Source organism: Staurois parvus, unplaced genomic scaffold (assembly GCF_062004578.1).
Source record: "Staurois parvus isolate SC_StPar_1 unplaced genomic scaffold, SC_StPar_1.0 ptg000139l, whole genome shotgun sequence".
NCBI lineage: Eukaryota > Metazoa > Chordata > Amphibia > Anura > Ranidae > Staurois > Staurois parvus.
Window position 1 is genome coordinate 1,540,673 of NW_028317935.1, and position 14,425 is coordinate 1,555,097.

General features: G+C 39.1%; 1 protein-coding gene across 5 annotated transcripts in view; it reads left to right on the forward strand.

Annotated features, from left to right (window-relative positions):
• The window catches only part of ADGRG6 (adhesion G protein-coupled receptor G6), a 239,270-nt gene that overhangs the window by 112,027 nt on the left and 112,818 nt on the right, over positions 1-14,425 (forward strand). For all 5 annotated transcript variants that reach the window (XM_089673509.1, XM_089673511.1, XM_089673512.1 and 2 more), the window contains exons 3-4: positions 1,811-2,152; positions 6,727-7,347. In XM_089673509.1, coding sequence (XP_089529635.1) covers positions 1,811-2,152; positions 6,727-7,347 — 963 coding nt within the window. The remainder of the gene's footprint in view (positions 1-1,810; positions 2,153-6,726; positions 7,348-14,425) is intronic.

Sequence of the window (14,425 nt, forward strand, 5' to 3'; positions counted from 1 at the left end):
TATGGGGCTGTATATGATATGCTCCTGACTACTGCACTCTGTATATGGGGCTGTATATGACATGCTCCTGACTACTGCACTCTGTATATGGGGCTGTATATGACATGCTCCTGACTACTGCACTCTGTATATGGGGCTGTATATGACATACTCCTGACTACTGCACTCTGTATACAGGGCTGTATATGACATGATCCTGACCATTGCACTTTGTATATAGGACTGCATATGACATGTTCCTGAGTACTGCAGTCTTCATGTTATATTGTATAGCAGTTGCTTGTTGATCAGTAGTCACTGTGTTATTAGTGTTCTACCTTACAGTAGGTTGTGGGCAAGAAAGCATATGTATAAGAAGAGTTTATTTTTTTACAAATTATTGTACTGAAGTTTGTACATGTCTGTTTGAGTCTGGCTTGTGGTACTTGTTTTAAACCCCTCCCACTGTTAGCACAATTTTGGCACACCCACAATTTGCTGCAATGCTCATATCACGCTGCCTATTTGTTCTCCTGTGGGTACTCAAAGCTGAACCCTCCCCAAGAAAAAAAATATCTATGGTCTTGATTTGACGACTAATGGGCTGGTCTTGTTAATTATTGTGATATCCCTTTTGCCTGCTGTGCTCATCAATGCTTGTAAGTGCCTAGGAATTTATGTCACCAGACAGTGTGATCACTGTAGGTTCTACATTAGCTCTGTAATTTAAAGTGCTGAGTTAGGGTTCACCTGTAAATATTTTGGTACTGGTGTGGCCAGCTGGAGTAGAAAATGTCTTGGTGTCAGCGGGAGTAAACAGTGTGCTCCTTGTTGGTGTCAGTGGGAGGAATAGTGCCCCATCGTTGGTGTCAGTGGGAGGCATAGTGCCCCATCGTTGGTGTCAGTCGGAGGAGTAGTGCCTCATTGTTGGTGTCAGTGGGAGGAGTAGTGCCTCATTGTTGGTGTCAGTGAGAGGAGTAGTGCCTTATTGTTGGTGTCAGTGAGAGGAGTAGTGCCTTATTGTTGGTGTCAGTGAGAGGAGTAGTGCCCCATCGTTAGTGTCAGTGGAAGAAATAGTGCCTACATCATTGGTGTGAGTGGAAGGAATAGTGCCCCAGTGTCAGGGCAGGAACTATGCTCCACCGTTGCTGACAGTGGGGGGAATAATGGCCCAGGGGCCAGATAAAAGGCTAGCAAAGGGCCACATCTGGCCCCTGGGCCATAGTTTGGAGACCACTGATCTAACAGATCACAAGCTAATGCTGCAAGGCAGCCAGGTCCCCAAGCTGTTTACTGTAGATAATGGGGTGGTACATTGTGAACAGCACTTGCATTTTGAAAAAACCGTGAGGATTGCAAAGCGCAGTAACTCATAGCACCAATTAGTTGATTTTTACAATCGTGTTTTATATAAAGGTACCTATAGGAGGATCACGATCTGACCTGATTATAATACAATCCTAATACATACAGTATGTTTTCCTTCAGATTGAATCAGATTATTCCAGTATACTAGTTTTGGAAAAAAAGTTATCACCCAATCACTATTGTTTCCCTGTGTGCACTGTGGCACTCCAAGCTGGAAAAAACCTACCAAATGGCAGATCTCCATTTATGAATCTGTTCTCTCAGAAGAAACTCCATGGAGTAATTTTGTGGGATTTACATTTTCTGACTGGATTCACACCTTTCCATGCATGTTTTTTTTTTTTTGCAAAATAGGTTTTCTGAAACATAGCTGTCTGTGGCATTTAAATATGTTTAGGTCATTGTTGTATTATATTTTAGTTTGAAAGTACTTGTTATATTAACAATTTTTTTTGTTTTTCAGTTTTAGGCTGTGCTAACTGCAAGTTATTGTTGAGAGCTCCCTCTGGTCAATTCACCTCCCCATGCTACCCTGAGTTGTACCCTAACAGCCAGGATTGCAACTGGAAAATAATTTCCCCAGTTGGATTTATCATTCAGGTTACATTTTTGGACTTTGACATTGAAGAAGCTCAGAACTGCATGTATGATTCTGTTTCAATATACAATGGAGAGACTACATCAAAATTTTGTGGAATTACAGCTAAAGGTTTAACATTTAACTCAACTGGGAATGAGATGATAATAACTTTTGTAAGTGACTTCAGCATCCAGAAAAAAGGCTTCAAGGCAACGTATACACAGGGTAAGTAGGAATTTGCTTATTTTAGAAATACTAATGAAAAGTAACGCTAACCAATAAAATGTAATTATTTTAGATTGGAAATTAAGTGTAATGCAGGAAGAAACCTTTTGCTTGGACTCATAGCTGAATTTTCCAAAGAACATAAAGGGGTTTGGATTTTGAGAAACTGGTTCACATTATGGTTTTGGTGGTATATCTGAATAGAATTTCTTCCATATCTCCCTTCCTGTGTAACGGTGACTATAAAGTTTATTTGTTGATTGTAGGTTCAAGGTGTTAAGGATCTGGTTACCTAATGATTGCAAGAACTTCTATTGTTTGTCACTATGTACACATTTTATTTAGAATATATCTAAACCACAAATGTAGTAGATTACAGATTACCATTCTTTAAACATAGTGGCTGTAATAATTCTTTTTTCAAGCTTTTTTTCTTTTCTTTTCATCAGGTGATTCTTCCAGAAACACACTTCCAGTTCACTTACCCTTCTGTATCAATAAAACAGAAACAAGGCTAAAGTTGAACATACATGGATCAAATTCTGGCCGGTTCAGAAGGCACTGGCTGAATTTTAATGTGTGGGCACTGTAGTTGAACAGAAGTTGGTCTTCCAATTGACTGTTCAACCATGTGTCAGTATATTCTCGCTCAATCAGTGCTGCAGGCAATAGACTGCAGAACTTATCTGTGTATTCTGATGGTGTAGAAATCTCCCTGCTGTCAGAATACAATGACACAGCTGGAAAGTTTCCACATCCACATTGAAAGGGTGGTGGGAGGATTGGGTCAGTTTTGTCTTTTCAACCTGCTGGTTGAAAGGATAAAACTGACCCACATATGGCCAGCTTTAAGACAGGTTGAGAAACCTTGCTCCTCTCCCATTCTCCATAACACTAGATCTGCATAGATCTGCAGCCCTCCAGAGATAATGAAGAACAATGTAATTGATAGATTAATAGGTTGTAAAGACCTAGAAACAGAAACAGTCCACTTGATAATCTTTTAACTCAGGTTTCCCATGCAGGGTTCAGCATCACACAGCATATAAAGCAAAATTTGGTCTGTCTAGGCCCACAGCTCGTCCATGCACAGATTGTAATAGCTCAGACTCCTGACTATTCAGACTACTTAGTGCCTCAGTCTACTTAACTACAGACTTTCTCTACCCTCAGGCGATGGCCTGGTCAGGTCGCTGGTCTTTATGATCAAACAGGCCAGAACACGGACACACACTGCATGTTGCCACAAACACAACTCTCCTAGTAAGGGAGCAGCACTTACCGGATAAAGTGACTGTCTTTTGTGGGCCAACATCCACCTGCCGATCATTCTTACACCTCATCAAGGACTCCTTCCATGCCAAGCCAAGCTTAACCTGTATCTCCATAGAGTAACAGAGTGCCAGTCTGTTACATATCCTTCTCCTCTCTGTTTTGAGCTAGGTGTCTGAACACCCCAACATTCTCCACCTCCCTCAATCTCACTGTAGCTACATCAGGACAGATACTGATGTCCCCCTTTTCAGTACATCGATGTCATCTACCACACACATAGGCATTGTTCTGTCTGGAACTACTTTTAAAATGATGGTTAAAGAGAGACTCCGTAGTATGTTTCCAATAACACGTTTTATCAAGGCCTACTGCTATTCTGCCACCATTCTTACAGAGATATTTTAGAGTCTTCCTGCAAGTGTGTTTCCAGAAGTCTGACTAATATATTATGGGTTATATCAGTTACATTACCAAGCAGTCCTGTATCAACCCTAATATCTTTGTGGGTTTTACTGGTACTCCTAAGCAGGACATCATTCTACAAGCTCTTCTAGTTTTACAGCCTTTACAGAGATGTGAAGTAGCAGCACTTCGCAGTTGTAATTTAAGCTTTGAGCCTTTAGGACAAATAGAACTGCAAAGCCTCCTCCCCCCCCTTCAGATGCTTTTCTAGACTGACATTCTTATTTTCAATAAGCTTTGAAACTGTCCTGTTTTTACACAATGTCCTTTTTGTCCATTACCTCTGGCAATGATGACAAGGGAAAATGCTCAGGTATTTCTGTTAGCTCCACTTTACAGAGCTGTTGGCTGACTTCCTTAACTGTTGGACTTTAAAACCCCATTTTACTCTGCTAGGTTTTCCACAATTGTGGGATATACTTTCCAAAACTGCCATTCTGTATTTGTGCAAAGCCTACCCCCACTATCCATGATAATGTACGATCTGGAGTTTCTATCACTACTTTTGCTGAGAAGCAATGACCCAGCTGACTGCCCTTCCTGTCATCTCAGACTAGGATTCAGAACTATAAACACCTTTGTTGTTTTCCCTGGTAACCAAACTATCAGAGACCAGCAAAGCATTTCTGTTTTTACCATTTACAGTAAAGACTGTTATAGTCCGTCAGGTTGTCATCAGTATCTTTACTCTTTGAGAAACAGTCTGGCATGACTTGCCTTTATCCACATTCACTTCCCTGCTCCTCAGGGGCTTGTAAGTCTATGGCCCTGAGTTCTTCACTCACACCTGTGCATTTTCACTGATATCTTGTTGTTTTGCGATTTTTACCTTTTAACCTCCTTTCTGGGTTATGGACACAAGGTGGATTGAGGAACTCCACCTACCAGGGCACTGTATTCTGACGGAATACACTGATAAACTTCTGCAGAGGCTTATTGACAGAAGTTGACCATAAAATTGACTAATGTCAAGTGGGAACGGCCATTCACTGATCAAAACCCTTGTGGTTCCTGCCGAACTAGATGAATTTCCATCAACCAGCCAAACAGTCCTCTGGAGTGCCCTCCATACCTAACATCACCTGGAAGCAACCCACCAGTGGGCTGTGAGACCTCTTTTAGTAACATTAATAAACATTATACTAAAATATTATTTAGTGTAAGGAAATTTAATGACTTTGCTTTATAAAAATGTCCCTAGTTATTATTTGCCAACATGAAATTTAATTACTTTCAGTAATATCAGATCCCATGCTCCTTTAGCTCCTTTTGCCTGCCCTGTGTTGCAGTGACAGATACAGTAACTATGGGAGTCTCTGATGCCCGGTAAGATATGGCTGTGGGAAAAAGTGAGCTGGAAATGCTGTAAAGTGTCATTTTGTCACCAGGAAACAAAGTACTATGACTATTCTTCCAGAGGGCTTTTGTTATGGTGATTGCAAATACAGCTGAAAGAGATGCATTTGAGATAAGCACAGATATGTGGAAAAAGCAAAAGGTGTATGCATTTCCTGCCATTTCATTTCAAATGTTTGTAAATTATGTGATTAAGAACATTAATACATATGGTTCTGGGAATGTCACTACTTGTGTCTGTTGCACATTGTATATTGTACTGTATCCTGCTGTGATTAGTTAGACTGAAGGAATGTGAGAGAGTTTTCATTGTAAAAGAAATTTAGGTTGCCCATGAACAGATGATTGTCACCCGGTCCCACAGATAACATTTTGAAACCTATTGCAAGCTATGAAGACAGCTTGTGAGGAAAAAATCCATCTGTAGAATAAGATTGTCCTGGATGTTTGCCATTGTCTCCCTAGAAAGACATCACCAGGGTTGTCTGCTCAGGTCTTAAACGTAATAGTAGTCTCCTAGTGGTCATGTCTATAGCTAGCCTTAAAGTTGACCGGTGCCTAGATGCACACTAAAGTATTTACATTTTTAAAATAAGTAGTAAAATTACTTTATATTAAACCCTCATTTATATCTGTATTTATAAGCATTGTGGGTAAATTATTGTACAGCTCATGAACTGAAATCTGAGCGTATTTTAATATAAACAACCAGCAGGTGTTTCTAAATTGTTAGAAAGCACTGACGCCCTGGTTCACACCGATGTGACTTGTCTTGAAATTTGATAGCTCCATATCGCATGAGAAGTTGCACCCTATTGTCGGCAATGGAACCGTTCAAATCAGTGCGACTCCGACTTTTGCCGAATTGAACAAAAGATTCCTGCACTATTTTTTGAGATTTCAGGTGTGACTTGCACAGACTACTGTGCATGAACTTGCATAGATGTCATGCAAGTCACACCTGAAATGCACTGACCTGCAGCTTTGAAATCATGCGACTTTAAGGCCTCATGCACACAAGATGGTAAAAAATACTCTCTTAGAAGCTGTCCTCTGGCAGCAGCGTTTTTGCAGACATTTTTTTTTAAATTATTAAATTAACCTTCAGCTTATAGAGAATATTTATAAAGCAGTTAATGTGATATTCTTGAACATTCACTACAGATGAATCAATCACTGTAACATAGAACACACGCACCAGGTAGATACACTTCTAATTAATTATTATTATTATTATACAGGATTTATATGGCACCAACAGTTTGCTCAGCGCTTTACAATATAACAGGAGACAATACAACAACAATACAGTTCAATACAAGAGGGATAAGAGGGCCCTGCTCCTTGGAGCTTACAATCTAGGAGATGTGCAATGAATGTCACATTCACCTTTTAGGTTTTAATCATAAATATAGTATTTCCTGATTAATATGTTGATTTTTCTCATTGTACTGAACCTTCATTTTTATTTCCTTTATTAGTGGCTGTATCGTTAAGAAACCAAATAGTCATTGTTCCACAGAACCAAAGCTCAGGACTTGTTACACTGTCGTCCAAAGTTTCTCTTCCTCCTCTGACTGAAATGACTGTCTGTTTTGAAGCTACAAAAACCAACAACAGTACAAAGAACTGGAGCGTTTTCTCCTACAAAAACTCTACAACGGATCTCCTAAGCTTTGGAAAAACTGAAAATGGGTATACGTTGTTTATTATGGGTGTTCCTTGCCTTTTAAATCTGTCCTCATCTCCATACTACACAGAAGAGTTCTTCACATCATCATTTAGCCAACTGTGCATAGTATGGAATAACCAGTCAGAGGAGATATTTGTGAAGACCAAAAATACATATTTGTCCAATCTCTGCCCAGATGCAAGGGATCTGACAATCCCTGGTGGTGGAAATTTCACATTAGGATCCTATAATTCGAAATCACAACCACTGCAAGGGGATGTTTACAACTTTCGTCTATGGAATATTTCAATGGGTTTACAGGCACTTTCAAACCTGACCTGTGATAATACAGGGAATATTATAAACTGGGAGAACAGTTATTGGAACATCCCATCGTGGGCCAGGAAAACAGAAACCAAACTTAGTTGTGGTAAGTGGAGATTTACAAGTGATTTTCTAAAGTTTTTCTGCCTCTGGTATTGTTTGTGCTATTGTTTACACATAGAACGTATGTCATGTGTTTCTTATTAACAGCATATGTTTCAGTTGCAATGCAGGAACGCGAATAGCTTACAAGTGTGCATATTTTCCAAATCTTTCAATAAATTTGGAATTACATAAAAATTATACCATTAAACAATACACATTAGGTCTATACTATTTCTATATGTAGGTGTAACAATAGGCTTAACAGCTAAGAGCCCATTCACATTTTTATTAAAAATACCATACATTACTACTAATCACCTATCCCCTGGAGAAACACTTAAAGAAGAACTCCAGGACAGGTAAAAAAAAATCAGCCATTAGTATACTTCCCTACACAAATCTCTAGAAGGTTAATAACATTATTACATTTTTCTCCATTTAGGAGAAAAGTTAAATTGAATTTTCATGACCTCATCTCTGTCATTCAAAAGATAACAGCATCTGCTTTGCCAAGGAGGAGGTGTAAACGGCAGGGATTAGATCATATCCTCACCGCTCTCTGCAGTAAAAGGAAACTACAGCTCCCATCAACCTAAGGGAATTGTAGTGAATGTGGGTGGGTACACTAGAATGTGTCTGAGAGTCTTTGTTTGTCCACCACTGCAAGTGGGACTGAATTACATCACTACTTCCTGGAGAAAGAACTACAGAGAGGCTGTGCCAAGACCAGTGGCTGAGGAATAGGAGGTATAGCCGCCACCGGTTTCACAAATCGGAAACCAAAGAGAATTAACGGTTTGATTAGGAAATGAATAGGCTATTTCAGAGCAACTACTGAATGAACCAGAAGATGGATGACATATTCAGTGAAGGTAGGAAATCAGCAACAAGGACATATAAAGAATTTTTTGTCCAGAGTTCTGCTTTAAAAAATGTTTTAGGTCTCCAAGATCTCCTGCTAAACTTTATGATATACAGCTCATGGCACATTAGCATGACCAGTAAGTTGTAGATATAATAAAAGTAAAAATGTGGAATACCTCACCCAGGGTGGTACATTTAAAATTAAAAGTCAAACATATTTTCAGCAATAATCGTAGAGTTAAAATGAGCCAAATACTAATGTTGGCCAAAAAAACCCACAAAAAGTGAAAATTGTAGCCCTCTTTATGATGGTTGTCATTGGAGAAGGGCTTCCATTTATTTATGATCATTGGGGGCTCTCTTGCAATACCCTTGACAAGTAGATTTGTAGACGCTGCATAATAAATAATTGCCATGTCTTTTTTTTTTTTTTTTACTGGTTTTACCTTTTCTAAAGCCTTTTTTGCCTTTCACTGCTCTCCTTAAGCATCTTTACAGCCACTCCCTGTGTGCACCTGTCTGTCTGCACAGTTCACATACTCAAGAGGTAGATGAATATAATTGCTTAGGGAAAACTTCCTGATGGTGACAACAATGAAGTATGCCTGAGCTATGAGTCTTCGCATACAGTAGTTGCTTATAGCATCCAACAAAAGTGCTTTTGACTGGGTGACAAAACAGGAGAGAAAATGGGAATCAGGCATAGAGTGTTGTCACCCTATGGCACGCAGTGCCTTAACAAGGACCTCTATGGCAGGATTAGCAGATATTTTAAAGAAAGCTGCAGGTTTAGGAATGACTTTTAAAAAAACATTAACATGATAAAGAATATAAGAGATTTCAGTGATTTTGTTTTTAAATTTGCTTCAACATAATTCTATCAGATTTACCATAGTTTACTCTGTGCTCTGCTGTGCCTATTTTTTACCAACCCACAAGCCAATAAGTGTTGCTCTTGGCTGCTGAGTTGTTCTTATGGTTTGTGGGATGTCAGGAGAAAGTGTGGCAGACTCTGTGGTACTTGTACTTAGGGAATAGTGTTACTTTTCAAGTTTATTTTATACTTGACTGGTTTTGCCCCCTGCTTGAATATATCAAAACAAACACACATGTTCATGTGTGTGTATATGTGTATATACAGGGCTAATAGAGGAACGAAGACAACTCTTTCTCTCCCCATGGCTTTTCAACCTTGTTTTTCTTTTATTAGTTGGTTAATATGGAAGTTAAAAAGAACCTGCCAGGTCTCTAAATGCATTAAAAGGCAAGATTCCTACAAGAGAAAAAAGAATTCATCCCACTGGTAGCCTATGAATTCTACCTGCTTTCAGGTTTAGCACTGCATCCTCCATTGGTCTCCTTGGCATTAAACACATCTGGAAGTGTCCTAGTGACCTAATGGTCGAGGAAGAAACCAGCACATGGCAAGGACACAGCCACCCAACGCTCTTGGAAATGTCGAATGCCAAAGAGATTGAAAGGGCTGCAGTGCTGAAACAGAGGGTAGATAAGAGTCATGAGCCATCCAGCAAACTTTTTTTTTGCAGTAAATGTGGCTGTTTGAATTATTTAAAGACTTAACAGGTTCTACTTAATGCACAAAATGATACATTTCAGTGGGCAACCCTGGGGTATCCAAAGTAACTATTTGCAGGAATTTATTGTAAAAGTTTCCAAAATCATGACTTTACTGGTCTGTCTCTTAGTTCCACTTTGCAGCCTAAAAGAATGGATCTTTGCAGAGTCCCACATCTGGCATAGTTTCTGTAACTCAAAGTATGTCTCTTGGCAGTTTATTTGTAAAATTGTTTCGAGAGAAGGGCACACTTCAGAGGAAGGATGAGAATGTGAAAATATCAACATTTTCAACAGAGAGGAACCTGTGAAATACCTTTCTGGTCTTAGGAAACCCCTGTTAAAATTTACTACAACTCATGATATATCAGTGTGATGGTCATTGGGAAAAAATTGCACCCTTACAGATAGCTAAAAAAAAGATCAATGGTGTCAGTAGAAACGTTTTTGAGAGGCAGAGATTGACCATTGCTCAAGAAACCCCTAGCAGAGTTTAAAGGAACCCAAGAGTTCTATGGAACTCTGAGAAACCCTGTGCTAAATGTTTGAGTGTAGACCTTTAGCACCCCTTTAACATACCATTGGGAGGGAAATTCCTTTGCAGAAAATGTGGTCAGGACAGAAGGAGGTACAGTGCTAGTCAATCTATATGAGTGACAGGAGAGTCATTTATGGTACTGGAGAGTTTTATCACCAATGTAGATACAGTATAGATAACATTATAGGTACCCAGGGTTCTCACTTCTTGACACTACACCATTGGTGGCACCATGATAGCATTGCTACAATTGTATTGCTGTGTCACCACTACAGCCTATAAAAGCCATTACCCAAATGCAGACCAGGCTTTCCAGAATGAAATAATGTTAAAAAGAAACTTTTCTTAGCAATATTTTACTAGATAGATCATGTTGCCCAAGGGTACAAAATTCTGAAGATGAAACATTGACTTTAACTTGTACTTACATAATGTGAAAATTATGTGAACTGAGTTTACAAGAGGTGTACTGTATACCTTTGTGTGATATGGGGTTGTGGTAGCAGAATGCTGAAATGCAACAAGTATATTAGTGATTAGGATCACATTAGGATCAGGTCTTTCCTCTTTCTGGCTTCCTTTTTTGCACTTCAAAAACACTCTTTACATTTATGGGCATTTTTTAAAATTTCCTCTAGATCAGGGGTCAGCAACTTTTTCCACATTAAATGTCAAATTTACCAGCATCAGACAACCAGTGCATCAGCAAACAATAGCACGTTGTAATCAAATCATGTTAATGCATATACCTTTAGACCTCAGATAAGGCCCAATTCATGTACATTCCGACCTCAGACCAACCCCAATTCATGTACATTCTGACCTCCGACCAACCCCAATTCATGTACATTCCGACCTCAGACCAACCCCAATTCATGTACATTCTGACCTCCGACCAACCCCAATTCATGTACATTCCAACCTCAGACCACCCCCAATTCATGTACATTCTGACCTCCGACCAACCCCAATTCATGTACATTCTGACCTCCGACCAACCCCAATTCATGTACATTCCGACCTCCGACCAACCCCAATTCATGTACATTCTGACCTCCGACCAACCCCAATTCATGTACATTCCAACCTCAGACCACCCCCAATTCATGTACATTCTGACCTCCGACCAACCCCAATTCATGTACATTCTGACCTCCGACCATCCCCAATTCATGTACATTCTGACCTCCGACCAACCCCAATTCATGTACATTCTGACCTCCGACCAACCCCAATTCATGTACAGTACCTTCAAATCTCAGATCAGCCCCAATTCATGCATCTTCACGCCTCAGATCAACCCAAAATCATGCACCTTTAGACCACAGATTAACCCCAAACCCTTCACCTACGGAAATGTAGGGGTTTTACATGTTGGAGGTTTGAGAGGGGGAAGAGAGTAAGCAGGTGGCCTTCTTCACTAACCTTTGTCCACTGCTACAGGGAGTCCCTATGCCCACTGCCACAGGCAATAGGGTGGGCAAGTGAATGTTTTTGACATCAGGTAGGTGGGTGGGCCACAGGTGCCAAAGGTGCCATCAATTTACGCAGCGCTTTTACATATATATTGTACATTCACATCAGTCCCTAACCCCCAAGGGGCATACAATCTAAAGTCCCTAACTCACATTCATACATACACATACTATGGACAATTTAGACAGGATCCAATTAACCTACCAGCATGTCTTTGTAGTGTGGGAGGAAACTGAGTACCCAGAGGAAACCCATGCAGGCACAGGGAGAACATGCAAACTCCCGGCAGGTGGTGCCGTGGCTGGGATTTGAACCAACAACCCTAGTGACGCCAGGCGGAAGTGCTAACCATTTAGCCACTGTGCTGCCCCATATATAAACTTGTGTGTGAAAAAAAAGCAAAAAAGAGCCGTCTTAAAGGACAAAAGCCCATGTATTGAAAATTAGATAGCAGTCTACATGTTAGCATATGTTTATCTTACAGTGAGACGTAAACGTGTTTGTATACAGGAGATTGCATAAGTGTTCCCAAAAATATTTACTACATTGTTTTACACCTTGGCAGACTGAAGCACATTTAAAGCAATTTCCTGCATTAGCAGTATTGCTGTATTTAAACTAATGAATATAATCGAGTGTAATAACATACAAGCCATTCTTCTCTTTTAGAGAATTGGCTTGTTCCCTGACTTTTTATTGAAAAGAACTCTGATGATTTCATATTACTGCTGTAGCTGAATTGTGTTTTAGAATTTTTTCTTTTAAATCACTATTGGATTTAGTGAATATTTTATAGAGTGGTTATTTTAACATTTTTTTGTTTATTATAAAATACTATACACCATCTAACATCTAAAAATATACAGTATATGTGATCTATTATTGTTTAATATGATTTATTAGTAACCATTTGGACATCATAAAAGTGAACCATTGAAATATTTAAGGAACTATTGCCGAGTTGTCGTTTAGGGATCATGTACATGGGGCGTTTGGAAAACTCTTCTATATGATGGAAACTGACTGCTGGAAAACGTAGGTTAAAAACAGTTAATGATTAATAGTTAATACATAATTAATAGTAACAGAAACACGTTTGGAGAACTGCATTATCAATTTGGGGGGAGGAGCATAGAGTAAGCTGGAGCAGCAAATTTAGTCTCCATGCACACGGGGCATTTTAATAACGCTAGTAACGTTAGCTGTGTAAAGTCATGTTAAAAACGTGAGTTTTTCAGCATTTTTTTGCATTTTTGCATTAGTGTTTAGCGGCGTTTTGCCGCTTTTTTGTGTTTGTGTTTTTAGCATTTTTTAGCATTTTTTTTACCAAAAAAAAATTTTTTTTGCTCACAAAAAGTCCAAAAATGCCGGTTTGCTGCGATTTTCCGCATTTTACCACGTTTTTTAATGTTAGAGCGTTTTAACAGCTAAAAAAAGTCCCCTAGAAACCCACTAGTTCTGGGGGGGGGGGGGGGGGTTTCCAGCCAAAATACACCTCAGCCAAAAAACGCTTATTACAGTCTATGTGTGCATGGACACATAGGATAATATGCTGGGGAGTTTACTGGCTGTGGAAAAAAAACTCAAAAGCCAAAAACAGCAGCTGTAAAAACATCTCAGTGTGCATGAGGACTTAAACACACTAACAAATTTAAGTCCTCATGCACACGGGACGTTTTGATAACGCTGGTAACGTTAGCTGTGTAAAGTCACAATAAAAACGTGAGTTTTTGAGCTTTTTTTTGTGTTTTTGCATTAGCGTTTAGCTGCGTTTTCCTAGATTTTTCCATGTTTTAAAGCATTTTTTAGTCCTGGGTTTGTTTTCCAGCCAAAAAAGTGTCCCAACCAAAAACCATTGATTACAGTCTATGTGAAAATATGTGAAAGAACCCCTGCGCTGCTCTGATCTCTCTAGATCTCCCTAGCAAAAAGTTGCTCACACCTCAGTTAACCCTCCAATACAAAACTGTAACTCAAAAAAATCAATGTAGTAAAGTGCTTTTTGAAATAAAGTTACTGATCCTAATACCACAAAAGTAACATACTTTATGCAAAATGATTAATAGTGCACACAATGCCGAATAACCATGTTACAAGTGAATTTCATATAAAAAAAACATTTTTATATAAAATCTCGCATCCAAAGGAAAATTTCCCAGTGTAAAAGTTCATAAAAATACTCCAGATCTTTTCTGTGATCATTTAAAGTTGCCCACAGTGTCCTCCACACTTTGTATGCATCAAGTGTTATTTAGTTCTGCCCTCACCTCCTGGATGGTGGATCTCTATGGACCCTTTCACACGGGCATTCCGTTTTTTTTCATCAGTTCAGTCACGGTTTTTCCAAGAAAAAACAGATCAGTTCACATCAGTTTTTCATCAGTTCACACCAGTTTTTAATCAGTTTACATCAGGTTGTTAATGAGTTTACATCAGTTTTTCATGAGTTTACGCCAGTTTTTCATGAGTTTACATCAGTTTTTATCCGTTTTTCATCAGTTTACATCTCTTTTTCATCAATTTTTTCATCGGTTTTATATCCGTTTACATCTGTTTTCCATCCCTTTTCATCTGTTTTTCATGTTTACATCCGTTTTTTGTCCGTTTTCATCAATTTTTGTCAGTT